This window comes from Anopheles bellator, chromosome 1 (assembly GCF_943735745.2).
Source record: "Anopheles bellator chromosome 1, idAnoBellAS_SP24_06.2, whole genome shotgun sequence".
NCBI classification, from domain to species: domain Eukaryota; kingdom Metazoa; phylum Arthropoda; class Insecta; order Diptera; family Culicidae; genus Anopheles; species Anopheles bellator.
In genome coordinates, this window is record NC_071285.1 from 10,446,358 (window position 1) to 10,462,264 (window position 15,907).

Sequence of the window (15,907 nt, forward strand, 5' to 3'; positions counted from 1 at the left end):
AAAGAACTTTCTGATAGCACCAGAAAGTGTGATGCATCACAAGCTCTTGAAACCTGATGAAACCGTTAATTCAGATCGCTACTGGCAACAAATGATCAGTTTGAATCATGCATTGAACGAAAAACGGCCAAAAAGTCGTGTCTTGTATTCCGAATGGAGGCGCCAGGTACGGCTCAATGACTACTGAACCTCAGGATACTACTACTGAACCAGGTTCATGATACTATCAAATCACTTGGATGGGAGCTGTTATCCACCTCGCTGTAATCACCAGACCTGGCTCTTTCCGAATATCATTCATTTTCATCTATGGGACACGGATTAGCTGAGAGGTACATCGATTCCTACGAGAAAGTCGAAATTGGATGACTAATTAGTTTGAAGAATTCCTTCGTCTGGGAATCGACGATTTAGCAGAGAGATAAGAGATATGCACATTTAGCGATGGCACGAAAACGAAATAGAATTTTTCATTTCAAAATAACAAACGTTTGATTTCTTTGAAAAAAGTATTTTAGGGTCCGTATCTCTCGAAACGATTAAGCAAACCTTTCACAACCTTTCTTAGGTTGGTTCGCTTGACCATGAACGAACTCTGGTCGGCTTAGGATCATTAATCCACATTATGGCCACTCTCACTCTGTGGCACCAATTCACTGCTGGCCTTGGTTCGTTAGCGTTTGGCCACTGACGTACAAAATCAGAGAAAGCACCGTCAGCAGCAACATCCCCATGGTTGACTGGAGATGGCTGCGCTTTGCAAACCGCGACACACTTCGTGACCAGCACACCAGATTCTGCCTGCGCAATAAACAAATCATCATCCGGCATCGGTCAGACGTAACTGACTACCTCAGCAGCAAAGTTAATTAACAACACCGCGGAAAGTCACTGTGCGATCGTGTCGCCAAGTGGTCGGGATCAATGTTTACAAGAGGAAAGTCGACCCTAGTGCGTGGTTTCGGTTATGTTTTGCTGCCGCTTCTCGGTTCGATTGTTGATTGATTTGATTTTGGCTAGAGAGTTGCGTTACAGGAAAGGAATAGACTACCGATCGCATCGCTCAAACCGGGCCACCTTCCGGTTAGAGCAGCGATCGTACTGATGCGTGTGGCCTAAATTTAGGATCCGAAGCTAAAATTGTCTGTCAAACCTGCAGCCCCGGCGATAAACAAATCGTTTGGGGTTTCAGATTTTGGGTAGTGAGCGTGAAGCAAATGAAAAAACCCGAGCGCCATCATTTCGACTGCGATCGCCCGAAGGGCCCAGGGTTGAGGTTTTGTTTGTTTATTACACAGTTTTTTTTGCGCGCCATTCACCCGTTCAACCACTAACGGGCTGCGAACCGTCTCGGGCCCGGTTCCTTCCGAGGCAGAACGGATCCAATGAAGAAGATAAATAAACACGCTCCGATTCGCACCGATTCCATTCGACGTCGTCGTCAGTGCGCTTCGTCTTAACGAGGCGTTCCGCTCGTGCAAGCGATCTTCGCGCATCGCGTCGGAAGTTGCCGAATGTGTCCCTCGCCGGAGGTCGGATGTCCCGGGTGGAATACCCGAGGCTAATCCTTCACCTGCTTGCCCTTTGCCCCCGTTCCACCATGGAACGAAGTGTCGGGGCAGTGAGCGAAAGTGTTGAAGGCCCTTGATAGTTGAGCGCTGACGATTTAATCAACGCGTGAATCAGAGCTTAAAGTGTGTGCCCCTGCGCAAGTATCAAGGGCACGCGTGTCGGAATTAGAGAAGAGGGCGCACGGATGTTTGATAAACACCCCGTGTCGGAGTGACGACGGATAACGGCCCAAGGACAAGGCCCCCTCATTTAGATCACCCTCTAACTGCCGCTAATCTGCCGGGGGAATCTGCTCTAAATTAGTTCAAGGTTAGCCCTCGTCTAGCGAATGCATTTGAGAACGTCGTTCAGTCGTTCGTAACGTCGCCCGGTGCGTATTGCATTTCGATGGAGACGCCTGGTGCCGCTGCATAGCTGCTCACTGTGTAAGCCTCTGGGATGAAGGGGATTGACAAAGTTGCAACACACGCGCGTCCAAGGTAAACAGCTTCGATCGAGAGCACGCGGACATGGCCACAGTCGTTCTAACATTCGCTTGTGCCCGCCTGTGAGCTGTTTGTTTTAGACCCACAATCACAATCCACACACAGAAACGAATGTTTTCGTTGCATCAATGTGCTACATTGACTGTCCCGGACATGGAATGTTTTCGTTTCACTTCTTGTTACTCGTACGCTCCGACACTCCCACAACTCTCTGACCGGCTCTGAAAACCTTGGACCTTGATGATCGACTTCCCGGAGCGGAGCACTGACATGCACGCCGCTGACGGGCCACTTTTTCCCGGAACGCTCAACGGAACGCTTTGAAACGCAAAAAGAAACCGACCGCCATCACTGTCGATCATCGCCATCGGTGACCACCGTTGATGGATTTTTCCGCCCGAAAGGGAAACCCAAACCAGGGGGGTTTTCCCAACCCAAACCACTCCCCGAAGTTTGAAAGTGGCCCTTGAGTGAGTGTAGAAAAGGAGACGCCTGGTCATTCATGAATGGCAGCCGGGTAACGTAAATAAAGACGTTCGAACCATGGGGCGGATGAATCGACGTCGATCTGGTGGCGGGGTTTTCTAGCAAGCGCCACCGTGTGTTGCGTCACAGAAAAAAACCAGAAAAAAAATGCAAAAGTAACGCACAAACCGGCGGCGGAAGATTAATGAAATCAACACGAAAGGAGGTCTGAAGAGGAAAAAGACCCCAGCAAGAAAAGCGCGGAATTTCCCATCGTCACTTGTGACGCTAATCGGGGCCTGTGTTTCTCGTGGCAGGATTGTGAACCCGGCTGGCTTCCGGTGCCAGTGACAGCGACGCTTCGGTCGAGTGCAGGCCGTGGAAGTCTTCCGACAGACGGGACATACGATCAAGCGAACCGATTGGGTGGAACTCACGGCAACATAGCAGCATAATGTTCAGCTTCTTCAAACGCTCCAAATCGCAGAAGGGAAAACAGAAGCAGCAAGAAAAGTGCTCGCCGGTTCCACCAACACCGGCGAAAGCGGACCTTCGCGACGACAGACGCACCAGTGTTGGTGCTGGGCCAGTTGTGACGAAGGATGCGTACGCAGGCGCACCCTCGGTTCCGCCAAGCCACGATGGCGACGAGGAACAGGCGGCTAAAAATAGCTTCCCAGCACAACCACCGACACCGCAGCCGGTGGACGATAGGGTCGCTCGGGAAGCCAAGGTACCGGGTCGGGTAAGTGGATCGCCGGAATTACCACAACAGCGGCAGCAGCAGCTGCCTCCGAAGTGCTCGGATACGTTTCTCGGCGAAAGATCGCTCGCCGAGCAGCGATCGGCCACGTTCGCCTCCGCCATCGACGACCGCAGTTCGAGTGTTTCCACGCGGCCGAACGGTCCGTATCGAACGCGTTCCGTATCGATCAACGACGGAGACGACGACAACAACAACGAGGGCATCACCGATCGCCGTCCTTCGAGCCCGACCGATGAGCGGCTGGCCCAGGAAACGGACAGCAAACGGGATCGCGGCGACTCGCCCAGTTCGAATCGGTACGCGCCGCAGAGCGAAAGTGCGATGGCCAAAGGGAAGAGCAGACGCCGCAACTATCAGCAGCAACAGCAGAACCATCCGCCGCCACCATCGCAGCCGGTGAAGGTAAATCCGCTACAGAGCTCGGCGGCGCTCGGTGATTCCAGTGCGCAAGTGACCGTCATCGTCGATCAGACGCTCGGCGGTGGCTGTGGCGACGTCAAGGTTAAGGAGGGGCCTTGTGACGTCATCGGCCATGACGTTTCCCTGAAGGATTGCCGCGCGCCGTCGCAAGCGGCCCACGAACGATCGCCGATCGGGTGTTTAGCCGAGACACAAACCATCGGGAACGGCGCAGTCTCACCACCGAACCACCGGCAGCACGACCACGAAGGCAACGATGACGACGACATCACCAACACCGACGCAAGCCGTGCGCGGGAGGAATTATTAAATATCAAAAATATCTCGCCCACCACGGCAGGCGGCGTGCGCTTGTGTGCGTCGGTCGAGGGCGATGATCCTCCGTGGCCGCTCCCGGGCCGCTCGGGTGAGCTCGTGAGCGCCAGTAGTGCCGTGTCGTCCGCCGTGTCGCTAGCGAATGGCCCAGCGCCACCGGTGGCCACCGTCGGTAGCAGTTCCGTAGTCGTAGTCGACGAGAAAGCAGCAGTCCCGGAAATGGGCCAACAGCCAAGCCGCAGCACAGCAGCATCAGCAGCAGCCACTGAGCACGGGCCACGGTCTCGTTCGTCCTCGAAATCGGTGTCCCCGCCACCTCCTCCGCTACCCCCGCCGCGTGGCCTACGTGTGTCGCACCCGTCGACGGGTTACGCTCCTGGCGATGCTCCTGGGGACGATACTAGTGACGATCGCGATGTCTTCTACGAGGCCACGGAAACCCTGTCCCCGGGGCTCGACGGCCTGGGGAAAGCGGTGCCCTCCCCTCCATCCCTTCCGGCCTCCCCGGAACCGATCCGGGCCAGTTTGGTGCTCAAAATTGCCGAGTCCACCGTCGGCACGATCGAGCCCGCCGAGCGTCTCAACGGGCCGTCGGTCGGTGGTGATGGGCGCAAAAAGCAGGTTAGCTTCCGGTTGACGCAGAACGGTAGTGACGATGTGGAGGTGACGAGCCCGACACACGACAGTGACAGTGACGACCGGGAGTCCGGGACCGGGAGTGACAGTGACCAACGGCAGGACGACAGTGAAGCGAGTGATCGATCGTTGCCGGCCCAGAGTCCTGGGCCGAGGTACGCTGGCGATGGCCAGCGGCGGAATGCATTTAGTGATAAGCGTGACTACATCGAGTTTCAATACGACAACAGTGTGCCGTCGCCGGACCCCGCCGGAGCCGGCCACGACAAGAAGGATGCGCAGAAGGACATGTCGGAGTCGACGGTGGTGGTGCCGGGAACCGGAAGCGGGGGCACCGATCTGTGTGCCCTCATCGAGGACAGTGTCCTGCCCAGCCTGCCGGATGTGGTGCGACCGACCAGCATCGAGCCATCCTTCGGCACCGTTGAAAAGCTCAACAGTGACATGTAAATATCCTACCCACCGCGGGCCGTCTTTATCCATTCTTCAATTGTCAACTGCATCCGTAGATAGTGCGTCACGCGAGGGAATAAATCACTTCTCCATAAGCAAAATGGCCACCAGGCATTCGAACGACAGACGGCGCGAAGACAAATGCGCGCCCAAGTACATTAAACCATAACGAGCGGCGCCATTAGGGTTTGGTAGAAGTAAACAGTTTATCAGAAGGCAGCGTGACTGCGTCTTTTCGATGAACCAGATTTTCTCACCGGTCGACCATTGTTATTGCGATCGCCTCAAGGATGTTCCTTTACGGCGCAGCAGGTGATTTCCGCGGCCGTGGTTATCTGGCACATGCACCCGGGACTGACAGCGAGATGCTTTCGTCCTGCTGACAAGGATTAGCGAGCTGATCGATTTATGGCGCCCCGAAATGACAGCCATCTGGAACAGATCGTTCAACGCCGATCATTTTTGCAGCCAGAGGCCTATGATGAGCAACGCGATTGTGGTCAGACGTTTGAATGGGGTTGCCAAGGGATGTGAAGCAGATTCGGGACATGATTCACAGCTAATTGTGGCCCAACCGATTGACGTCTGCTCTAAGCCGTGGGCCGGAATTTTGGGCATTTAGTCTTTCAACGATTTGCGTTCGAAGTTGCGTGTGAATCACTTTGAGCTTATCGTGTTTTCACCTCGATCGAGCTGATCGGAAGCAGGGAAGTTAAACAGTTTACAGTGTTTCAAAATTGTTGGTGAAAATTTATTTGGCTTTTTCGTTCAACACACTGGGCTAAGACCGTTGGCTAATGCAATGTATCACAAACCGATATCCTTTTTTCCCACGAGGAAACGTTTCACTTCTTGGCCACTACGTCAGAACCTTCATGGCCGCTCTAGTGGCGGCTATAAATAGCCGTCGCTACTGACTGCAGGTTAATCAAGAGGAAGCGGCCACGCTCAGTGGAATGGCCAACGTGGCCAACAAGCTCACTTAAAATTCTTTCCGACAGCCCGCCCCACCCAGACTTCGGGGTACAGCAAGTGTCGCATCCTTGGCTGTCGGCGACCTGTCTACCGAGGACCCGATACAGAACCCTCGCAAACGGTTTCACGGTTTTGCTTTGCAATCCGTATTGATTGAAGCATCCGGCACGCCGTTCCGGCACGCTCGACACGATCATCAAACAAGCTGAAGATCGTGAATGAAAATTATTGAAATATTTCAAGCGCGTGCGCGCGCTAATGGTGAGCCAAGGCACGGGGCCAAGGTCAGGTAGTAAGGAGAGGAGGAAAGAGCCCAAGAGCGAAGGAGCTTCTCTTTCGAAATCAGGTGCAGGATCATGAGTTCAATTTTGTGGCACATTACGTTTGAGAGTGCGCGATGATCAATTAATCGACCGAACACCGATTGTTGTCCCATTTCAGGAAGGATCTGGTCAACCAGGAGTCTCGGTACAGCGCGAAGCTTAGTGAGTCCGAGAAACGGGCCAACGATGCGAACGGCAAGGTGTACGAACTGCAGCAGAAACTGGATGCAGTGGAGCGTGATGCGTCCCTCAAGGAGTACAACGTTGAGCGTAAGTTTGATCCTACTAAATTGTACTGGGGAACATCCCCAACGGTGTCCCCTGAGCCCATGAGAAAATGTTTCCGCCAAAAACGAAAAAAAAGTCTCACGAATGGCGTGGGAAGATCGGAGCGAAACGTTGAATAAACATGCAACGCAAATTGACCCAAGCAAAAAAATAAATGGCGCACGAATTTAAATTGATGAGCGAACGCGTGCGACGATGATGCTGTCACGCGTGTATATAAAGCTCGTGCCAGAGGAAATGGGTAAAAGGAAAAAAAAACTCCTCTCGCAGGCGGCCACCCCACGAAACAGATGCCATCGAAAAGTAATACAACAAGCCCAGCCCCGTCAGGCGATGATCGAGTGGGGGTAGCCTTTCAATGGGTTAGCATTAGAATGGTTCATTGATTGGTTTGCGGGTTGAAATTTAAACCTTCCCTAATGGCCCCACTGACGTCACGAGGCGCGACGTCACCGGGCCAAGATCATCCGGCACGACGCAGTTGCTACGGCAGGACCCGCCCCAGTCGTTGCAGATGCGTTATTTTTATTGCGCACCACCAAACCCGTGGAAAATCCCGGCGTGTACAGGATACACAAAGCGCACAGTCCCACACCGCAACATGGTCGTCACAGGTCTTCATGCTATTTCTGGTTGAATAAACAGTTGACAGTCGAGAGCTGCTCGAGCTCTGCTGCCGCTAGCCAATCATCCAAAAACAAAGACTTCCGGCTGACCTTGTTGCGGTGGAAGATGCTCGGTGTAAGATCATCTTGTTCTTTTGGACCGCACCCAATGCAGCACCCGAAGATGGGTTCCCCAAATAAATGGGCTATTGTTCTACAAGAACACTTGAAGGTGCTCCAACGATCGGATCGGTGTCAATGACACCATTTCTGACCATCTCCCGGTGGGACGCTCGCCGAAACATAACACTCTCCGCGAGTGAAATGTTTCACGGCGTAGTACTTCGCGTGCCAATTTCGCTATCATCCCAAGCCCTAACATACTCACTGGCAAGTTGTTAGTTGGTTTTTAATCTGGGACGGGTCTGTCAACGTTCCTAAACTTGAATCATGCTCTTACATCAAGTTAGCTATAAATAGTAAGCAGCAGCATTGAAGTTCATCCAGTAATCTAGTAACCTTTGGTGCACTTTTGACGAATTCTGCAAATACAGCTGTTGGCATCGGTACCCGACGGTTCGCGTTCGTTTGGCAATTTGTATTAACTGTTGCTTCCGGTGCAGTGAAGATGGGACAGGGAGATTCGAAAAAATTTGACGCCTATTGCAGTACGTTGAGTTTGAGAAGTTGTCCTGTGAAGGCAATGTTTAACAGTCCAAGCATCTCCATCTTGTCGTGGCAGGTTTGCGAGCAGAGCTGGAGGCCACCCTGAGGGAGTGCGAAGGCATACGGGCCCGGTTGCGTACGCAGGAAGCGGAGATGGAAGCGATAAGACTGAGGTCCTCCGAGCGGGAAGATGAGCTGAATCTCAAGTATCAAAATTTAGAAATAGAACACATAGAGTTAAACGAGAAACTGAAGGAAGTACGCCAGCTGGCTCACGATCTAAACAGCCAGCTGATCGACGCAAGGACGGAAGTGGACAACCTAAAGGAGGAGCGCCAAAAGCTGCTGGATGCCCGGGCCGAGGAGCAGAAGATTATGCGTGAGGCGCTGGAAGAATCGGTTCAGCAGCGGGCACTGGTGGAGGCCAAGTGGAAGCACGACTTTGAGCAGTTGCGAAACGTGAACAACGACCGGGAGGAGCACCTGATGCAGGACTGTGAGTTCACCATCCGGAACATGCAGAAATCGTGCAAGGAGCGGATGGAAACGGTCGAGAAGGAACGGAAGCAAGCACTGGACAAGGTTACCCGGCTCGAGGAGGTCACACGGAAGCAGATCAAGGAAGTGAAACAGCTGAAGTCGTACGAAGCCGAAGTGGAGCAGTTGCGAGGTTTAACGTACGACCAGAAGGAGGCACTCGCCACGATGACCCGTCAGGTGGAGGATCTCAAGGCGAAACTGCAAACGGCGCACGACAAACTCGAGGAGGAATTGGTGAAGGTGCAACAGATTAAGAACCGTTGCGAGTAGTAAGTACACGGCCGGCTACGATCGACCCGACAAACCGCTTTAACCGCTTTTGGTTCTACCATCTCCACAGCCAACTGTGTGAAAAGGAGCGCGAGGCTCTGAACCGAATAGAGATTGCTCGAGGTGAGATCGCAATGCAATGGGAAGACCGTCTGTTGCGCGAGATGAATCGCCTCAAGCTGGAACTGGAGCAGATGCACATGGAGGAGCGCAACTCGGCCATCGAGAAGATTCAGCGTGAAACGATGGCGGAAACGGAAGCCATGAGCCAACGGGTCAACGAGCGCGAGAAGCAGTTGAAGGAGGAGGTACTACACGGCCATTTTACGTTCGATTCAGCCCTTCGTAAATCCAGCACGCCACCATTCATTCGGTGATCGTTTTTTACCTGTTTCACAGATAAAGTCGCTTAAATCGAAAATTGAGCAGCAAAAAAATGCCATGTCCAATGCGCAGTCCGACGCGGACCAGAAGTTACTCCAATCGCGGATGTACGTGGAACGTGCCGAGCGTGAACACGAACAGAAGCTGGCCAAACAGATATCGGAGAAGGATGAAATCATCGGTAATGCAATCAGCGGTCACGGCAATACAGACGGTACTAAGTTGTTGCTCTTCTCTCGCAGAAAACCTCAAGCGTCAGTTCGAACAGGAAAAGCAAGATCTGGAGAAACACTTTGGCGCCCGGATTCAGCAGGTACAGGAAGAGTTTGCTCGAGAAATTTCCGATGCGACCGAGATTATGAAAAGCACACACAAAAAGGAGCTAGGTAAGTGCACGTCTAAGCCCGACTTAATTATGGTATCAATGGGATCCCAAGCGGTGGCTTTATTGTCCATTTCCTTCCGTTTCCGGTAGAGTCACAATGGAAAACGCTTATTGCCGAGAAGGAAGAAGCTCTGCAGCTGATGGAAAGTCGAAATCGGAACAAACTTGACGATGCTGAGAACAATATCAGGTACGTCGGGACATTTCTGAGGTACAGGGTAAATTTGGGTACATCCCTCTTTGTGTGTTCGTTTGCGTCTCGTGTTTGTGAGTGTCTGTATCACTGTCGTCTTTCGCAACACGCTTTTATCTCTGCCGCTAAGCTTTAACTGACCAATCGCACACCACGCTCGGGACTGTGGATTCGGAGAAAACAAAATTGCAGACTTACATCACCTAACCCACGATCTCTCCAGACCATATACTTTAGGCATTAGAAATGCAAGAAAAAAACAAATGACCGGTTATCGGAAATGTAGCTATCGTTGATTACCGAAAAAATCGTATCACTGTGCCAGTCCTTCCGAGAGCATTCCTTTGAGGCGGTTTCGAAGGACATGGCGTAATATTTAACCATACAAAGAGGGAAAGTAGAACTCGTTAATTCATTCTTCTTATCATCACGCACACTTCTCGGATGATGTTTTCTGATCTTCGTTCTGAAGTGGTGTTTGAAGCCTCTCTTGATCACAGCATCCGCCGGGCTCCTGTTCTTGTCGATGTGTGAAACTCAGCTAATCCTTGTTCATTCATCAGCTGTGATAATGAAATGTTTGTTCTATTTTCTCTCTTTTCTCTTTCTCTCCTTTTTCCTGTTTTCAATGTCCCACTGTTCCGTGCCTCTTAATCAATGTTGCGAATCGATGTTTTCGGTAATAAACGATATCTGCGGAATCTACGCGAATAATTATGCTCCTTGCGCGCACTTTTTGGTCGTCATCAACGAAACAGGGATGCCCCATTCGGGAGTATTGGGGCTGCAGTGCGTGAACGGAAGGATCAACACAATGCTAGCCACAACCCGGTAGTCCGGTTGGTAATGCTGGTTGGCCAGCTGATGAAGGGAGCGTATCCGCTGCTACCGTCGCTGGTACTGTACCAGCAGACACATTCCTTTCCGTTGGCGTCCGTCACACTATTTCTCACTTTTGCACTGATCGTCTACTGTCAGCTGCGAATGATGAGTCATAATTAATGTAGCTTACGGCACGGCCATTTTTGAAGCGTTCTTTGTGATCCGACCAACCTACCCAGCAGCCCGATTGGCATCAAATCTGCACTATTTGTGATGTTACAATGCCTCATGTATTGGCATTGTTACTGTGTTACTGCCCAAAACCAGCATTTACCCACAAAGTTTGCCAGAGATAAACATTTTTTATTCCTTCACGTTGAAGTTTCTCGTAAATGATTAAGGTTCGGGATAATATGTTACACACAGTTTTGTTCATGTTGACGAATAAATACGATTGTGATTCAATGTGGATTTTTGGTCAATCAATCAGTTTATAGACATTCAGTCAAGCTAAGTTCAGCAGGATCATGGACATCGGTTACACTAAGTACTCACTTTCTACACTCGACGTATTCACTGTCTCACCTTCGCAGCACACATGCTCTTCACTAATATAACGATTGTTTTGCCATTTTTCAACTATCGCAACATCCACCGAAACACCGAATTCACCTTCACGCGAATCACGCGAATGTCTAACTCGTGCCCTGTTTTGGACTTCGTTTCTTTGGCTTCGTTTATATCACCCTGTTATACCCGAACAAAAATGAAAAAATTCCTCCAACCGCTCCTACGGAATCCATGATCAAATCCCCATAATGCCCACAGAGAACTCACGACCAGCCATCAGCGGCAGCTCAAGGATCTGCACGAGGAGCACGGTTACGTCGTGCGCAGTCTGGAGTCGCGGGACACGAAGAACTCGCAAGAGATCGCAACGTTGCACAAAAAATGCCGCTGTCTAACGAATCTGTAAGTTTGCGCCGGATCTGCCATTGTTTCGCCATTGTTTGTTCCATACACTTCAAGTGTGCCAAGAAGATTTATATGTCCCTAGTCTGTACATATCGCTAGTCGTGCATTAGCTCATTATCGCATTGCTGCCATAGTGTTCCATCGAAACATTGCACGGCTCATTAGCTCAGTTCCGAGGGTACACTGCACAATAGACCTTATTGTTACACGGAACCTTTACGATGACTCTTAGACTCGCTGTTGGCAAAATAATACTATGAAACCAGCCTCTTTTCGCGTACCATTAAGGGTTGTAATCACACCTTCTCGTCTTTTGTACAGTTTCGAAGAGATGCGTCTGCGCTACGAACGACGGGACCCGCGGCCGGAAGATTTGCGACAGATTGAGGAACTGAAGAACGTAATCGAGTCCCAGGATCGTGATTTGCGCATGCTCACCGAAAGCCTCCGGGAGCTGCAGCTTCAGCAGATGGAACAGCAGCAACAGCCACCGCCTCCACCGCGTCGCTCGAAGCCGAATCGCGGGAAGCAGGGAAAACAGCAGCAAGCCGCTAATCAGGGTGGCAAACAACAAAAAAAATCTCGGCCCCAGTTCCCCGAGCCAGAGGACGTGCAGCAACAGGAGGAGCTGCCGGAAGAACCGCTTGCAGATGAGTACATGATGGTGAACGGTGAAGAATACACGCAGGACCCACAGGTGATCCTAGTGCCACCGTGCCAGATGATGCCCCCCCTGGTACGAACAACGTGCCACGTGATCTACGAAGAAAACGAAGCCGATATCCTGCGCGAAGAAGAAGAGGCGCAACTTTCACAGGAACGGCACAGACAAGCGGAAGTCGATGAAGAGGACTATGACGACGACGTTTTCGAACCGCCTACGAATAAGTTGACCGACGCAGATGGAAGTCTTTCGCAAGACGTGACGGTAGTAGATGTTCCCGAATCAGCAATCCACACCGAAGTCCGAGCAGTGCACTCAACTGCGCCCACTATCATCGAAGAAGTGGAAGACGAAACCATGCCACTGAAGTCCACGGTGGTAATTCCTGTAGTCGAGAACGTCCCTGCAACGACCAATAGTACCACATCCCGTTCACGAGAATCCTCGGCACCGCGCATCGTCGTGACGGACGAGTGTGAGCAGGTTAAAGTGGGTGAGCCGACGACGGTGGTAGAAATCACAGCGGACGACCAGTCTACGGCCGCGGTTATTGAGCTACCTGCCGTCTACGCCAAGCCCTATCCTGCTCCGGCGGATCTGCCGGTAGAGTCAGTCGGTGACACGATCCAGGCGAATCCCCCGGCACCGGAAATAACGGTTGTGCGTCTTCCGGACGGTGCGGCAGCTCATGTGAAGGGTTCTTCGTGAGCACACATTCTCTGTTGACGGAATCGAAGCCTCTACCCTGAACTGTATTACTTGTCTGATGATAGAAACTTATTTTACGTTTTGTGAGGGCCAGCACAGCGCGAGAAACACACTCCATTACCATCTCCGCCTAGCGCGCACGTTTGATGGCGTTCGTTTCGGAACGCTGGGCACACCAGTGAGCGGCGGATATCGGTATTGATATCTTCCCGCTACGCCCATCGCCACTCATGTAGGGCTCGATCCTTTAACTTTTGTCTTTGAAGATGGTGTTTCTTGCCTTCCCATACTGTAAATATATTGCTAGATTGCGTCTATTATTTTATGTGTCTCCTTTGGGACCATGGGGAGGATACTACAATCAATCGATCGATGATTATAGATTAAATAAACGAACGGTCATAAAATGGTAGCAACAAGCGTGGTACTTGCGCGGCGAGTTATATATTCACTTCGATCGATATTGTGAAAAGAAACGTTGGGGGGCGCTGAAGATATTGATAAATAAGTAAGTAAATCAATTAAAGGTTACAGTGTTTTATTGATTCCAGCGCAGTGCAGTATGCGATATAATTAGACGGTGAGCTCTTCGCGATTAAAGCCTTGCCCTTTTCCATTAAAACTCGTCATTCTCGAACGGATGGTGCGGATGGCCGGCAGCACTGGAAAGGAACAAGTAGAATAGGAAAGGTCAGCGATTATCATGCCGTCGGTTACAAACCGCCAGGGCCGGTGGGGTTATCAACCAAATTAAACCAAATTGCAAGCAAATCACACTCATTACGCGATTATTGCAGATTGAATTTTTCAATACTCCAATGTCGTCTTTTTCTTTTCAACCCTTCCCATGGATTGTAATGGAAGTAGGTTTGACTATAGGGTGGTCAATACAGCTTTCGAGCAACCGCTTGAAATTACCTTGTAATGGGTACCAGCCTTCCGTTGCAGTCGAACGAATCGATCAGCGCCATATCTTCCTTGGTCAGCTCGAAGTCGAATACATCAAAGTTGGATGCGATACGCGATTTCGTCACCGACTTCGGAATCACCACGTGGCCACGCTGGATTTGGTAACGGATCAATACTTGGGCGGCCGTTTTGTCGTATTTCTTCGCCAGCGACACAATCTTCGGATCCTCCATGAGCATCGGATCGCCAGGCTTAGCCCACGGACGGTTCGGAGAACCGAGTGGACTGTACGCGGTGATAACGAGTCCGCGTTCGTTGCAGAACGGCGATAGCTTGCTCTGCGTCAGATACGGATGGCACTCCACCTGGTTCGTAACCGGTTTGATGGTGGCCGCTGCCAACACCCGCTCCACCTGCTTCGAGTTACAGTTCGAGAGGCCGATCGACTTTACCAGCCCGAGACCGACCAGCTTCTCGAGCGCTTTGTAGGTGTCGACGTAGTCAACCTCCGAGTAGGCCGTTTTTCCGTTGTCGTCCTGCGGGAACAGCTCACCATCCTCACGGTACGCCATCGGCCAGTGGATCAGATACAGATCGAGGTACTTGACTCCGAGGTTCTTGAGGGTCGTGCGGCATGCCCCTTCAACCAAATCCGGCCGGTGGAAGGTGTTCCACAGTTTGCTGGTCAGGAACAGATCCTCACGTTTTACGACCCCTTCATCGATCTTCGCCTTAACACCTTCGCCTACTTCGTGCTCGTTCTGATAGACATGGGCGCAGTCAATGTGCCGATACCCGATTTCGATGGCGTCCTTCACGGCCTGTGCCACCTCGCCCGGCGGTGACTGTGGAACACGTTGAAACAAAATAAAAATAGAGAAAATATAATTGCTAAAATAGAAAATAAAACATCTCAAAAAACGTCTGGCAACCAAAGGGTTAACCACTTGCCGGCGTTTCGTGTTAGTGTTAGTGCGAACGCGCTACAAGCTAAATTGCCTGTGTCATGCACGCAAATGTTGATGTTTGTCCATCAGCAGGCCTTCCGCGAAGCGATAGAGGAATGGCGAATAACACAGTAAAATTGTTTGTGGGATCATTACATCTCTTCCTTCCTTGACCTGAGTGCAGTACAAACTGTCTCGCTGGGGAGCTGTTTGCATGTGCACAAAATAATTCCACACAGTTGGCCTTGATAGCGCCACACTTCACACGATAGCTTCTAGCTTCGAACGCCGCCAAGAGCGAGGCGATGATGCAATTACATAATTGACCGCGAGGGAGGCGACCAACCTGTACACACTTTCAATTAAAGCTACGACGATACTTACCCCCCAGGTGCCCAGTCCGAGGATAGGGATGCTCAGGCCATTGTTCAGTTTCACGCGCGGGACTTTGGATGCCATCGTGCTGTTCGTAGTGCTGGATAGATACTCGAACGAGCGAAGCAAGCTGGAAGCGAACGTAGCGCTCTTTTCGCGGCTCACCAAAAACTAACGCGACTGAGCAGGCGGAGCTCGCGGTTATAGCCTTCGAATGCGCGTTATCTCCTTAGCGATAGCGTCAGCACAAACACAGACGCGGCTTCGTCGAGTGTGTTTTCCGGCTAACCGGCTTTCAACCGGCGAACCGGCGCCAAATCAATATTCTTCTCGGCGGACACACACATCGAAACGTATCACATAAAAAGTATGACTTGCCCCGTGGGTGTATTTTAAAAAAGGTCTGCATTCTTTATTCAACACTTTTCCTTACTGCCTCGAGGGTCGCTATTCACATTGGCCCTAAACGAATAGCCTATGGTGCTGCTACGAACTGACCGTTTTTCCAATTCGCAATGGTGTGGATCGAATATGCTGCTACGCACTGATCTTATAACCGAAGTGGAAAAGAACTGGGATTGATGCGGGGCGGAAAAAAACTGGGGGAAGATCTGACTTGTTTATACATCCATGATCTTCATATGACGTCATGATCTTCTTCTGGCGATCCAATTGGTTGCTTCGGCTACGATTTATTGGCGATCGTGTGAATTTATGTTCTGATCCTGTTGCATTCGGAGAATGTTTATTCTGGAAATCTGTTACA

At 51.2% G+C, this 15,907-nt stretch overlaps 2 protein-coding genes across 2 annotated transcripts; one reads left to right on the forward strand and one right to left on the reverse strand.

Annotated features, from left to right (window-relative positions):
* Nucleotides 1-2,976: 2,976 nt before the first annotated feature.
* On the forward strand, nucleotides 2,977-13,344 carry LOC131205801 (uncharacterized). The gene is made up of 9 exons (XM_058198059.1): nucleotides 2,977-5,105; nucleotides 6,529-6,680; nucleotides 8,046-8,778; nucleotides 8,850-9,087; nucleotides 9,179-9,344; nucleotides 9,406-9,549; nucleotides 9,639-9,738; nucleotides 11,392-11,535; nucleotides 11,860-13,344. Exons 1-9 carry the CDS (start codon nucleotides 2,977-2,979, stop codon nucleotides 12,908-12,910), a joined length of 4,857 nt encoding a protein of 1,618 aa, XP_058054042.1. The 3' UTR covers nucleotides 12,911-13,344.
* Nucleotides 13,345-13,412: 68 nt separating this feature from the next.
* On the reverse strand, nucleotides 13,413-15,299 carry LOC131205851 (aldo-keto reductase family 1 member B1-like). Its single transcript, XM_058198125.1, has 3 exons — nucleotides 15,151-15,299; nucleotides 13,829-14,664; nucleotides 13,413-13,572 (listed from the first exon to the last, which is right to left on the reverse strand). The coding sequence occupies exons 1-3, from the start codon at nucleotides 15,223-15,225 to the stop codon at nucleotides 13,527-13,529; spliced, it is 957 nt and encodes a 318-aa protein (XP_058054108.1). The 5' UTR covers nucleotides 15,226-15,299; the 3' UTR covers nucleotides 13,413-13,526.
* Nucleotides 15,300-15,907: the final 608 nt, after the last annotated feature.